Source organism: Orycteropus afer, unplaced genomic scaffold (genome assembly GCF_000298275.1).
Source record: "Orycteropus afer afer isolate SDZICR_OR568_19922 unplaced genomic scaffold, OryAfe1.0 scaffold00096, whole genome shotgun sequence".
Lineage (NCBI taxonomy): Eukaryota > Metazoa > Chordata > Mammalia > Tubulidentata > Orycteropodidae > Orycteropus > Orycteropus afer.
This window is the reverse complement of record NW_006921683.1, coordinates 1023442-1024821: the sequence shown is the minus strand read 5'-3', so window position 1 is coordinate 1024821 and position 1380 is coordinate 1023442. Positions and strand designations below refer to the sequence as shown.

At 35.7% G+C, this 1380-nt stretch overlaps 1 protein-coding gene across 1 annotated transcript in view; it reads right to left on the bottom strand.

Annotated features, from left to right (window-relative positions):
• Positions 1-1380, bottom strand: part of RYR2 (ryanodine receptor 2) — a 1099979-nt gene that overhangs the window by 493255 nt on the left and 605344 nt on the right. Inside the window, exon 25 of the mRNA XM_007942720.1 lies at positions 661-744. Within this exon, the coding sequence (XP_007940911.1) occupies positions 661-744 (84 nt within the window). The remainder of the gene's footprint in view (positions 1-660; positions 745-1380) is intronic.

Sequence of the window (1380 nt, the reverse complement as noted above, 5' to 3'; positions counted from 1 at the left end):
AAAAAAAAAAAAAAAAAAAAAAAAACCCAGCCAAACTCACTACTATCGAGTTGATTCCAACTCCTAGCGACCCCCTTTGGGTTTCTGAGGCTGTATAGCTTTACGGAAGTAGATAGTCCCATCTTCCTCCTGCGGAGTGGCTAGTGGTTTGAATTGCTGACCTTCTGGTTATCAACCAAATGCCTTATCAACTACACCACTGGAGCTCGTTCTAGGGGGCACAGCAAGCCAAATAAAACAATAGCACTTATCTGTCTCAGGTTTTCATCTTAAAATGGAGTAATAATAACAACTTCATAACTATTTCTCCAACATATTTTCTTTGTAAAAACAAATAAAATTAGTAAATAATTTCTTTTTTTAGTGTGGAGCCATATATTTAGTAATATGGACATGTGTGTGCAAACACATATACAAAGGGAAAATAACACCCCTTTTATAACATACCCCAAATGTATTCTGAGCTTTGTCTCCTCTCTGGGCAGTGTGATATAGACACTATTGTCTTGCCATCGGCTTGATCTGGCCCTTAGTGAATTCATCCAATTGTAAATTTTTTAACCTTAATTTTATAGCTAAAGTGTCAGCAAGGCATCTAAGTTCCTGTCAAGAGCAAATTCTGCTTAAGCAAGTTTAATATTACTTAAACATTCAACTTACTTCTTGGGTAGCTTCATTTTTTTCACTTTTTCATCAGCATGTTCATCTGATATACCCACATGGCATCCCAATGCCAACAACGTCCTGGAAAATAAAACCAGAGGTAAGCCACATTAATTTCCTCCATATGTCCAGAATAACCCAACATTATAACAGATGGAGATAAATACAACATCCAACCTTGAAACTAGAGAAGTCTTTTTTTAAGACAAAAGGGAAATACATTTATTAATATATTATTTACTTTTGAGAAGTATAAGACATTGAGAATAGAAATGGCACAAACAAGAATATACTGAATAGTCAGTCTCCCTACTACTCCTTTCTAGACACTAGTTTCTTTTGCCAAAGGCAACGATTTCTACCAATTTCTTGTATATCTTTCTACAGAGAGTCTACTCATATGCTAAAACATGGGTTTGTGTATATATACACATACATATATTTTTGTTGTTTGCTGGTTTTGCCTTTTACACAATTGGGTATATATGACAGATATTGTTCCACAATTTGCTACTTTCACTGTACAATGTAACTTTGATATCATTGTCCTTTCATATTGCAGTGTAGTAAATTACTTAGTGTGGCTTTTCTACCCACAAGTCTTTGTAAACTCCAAGGTGGGATTTTCTATGAGCAACTGAGGAGCTCCTGATTGCTGAAGCTATCCACCTGGGTTATTTCTGTTGGGCATGGCACAATACAATGTTCTGGGAGGTT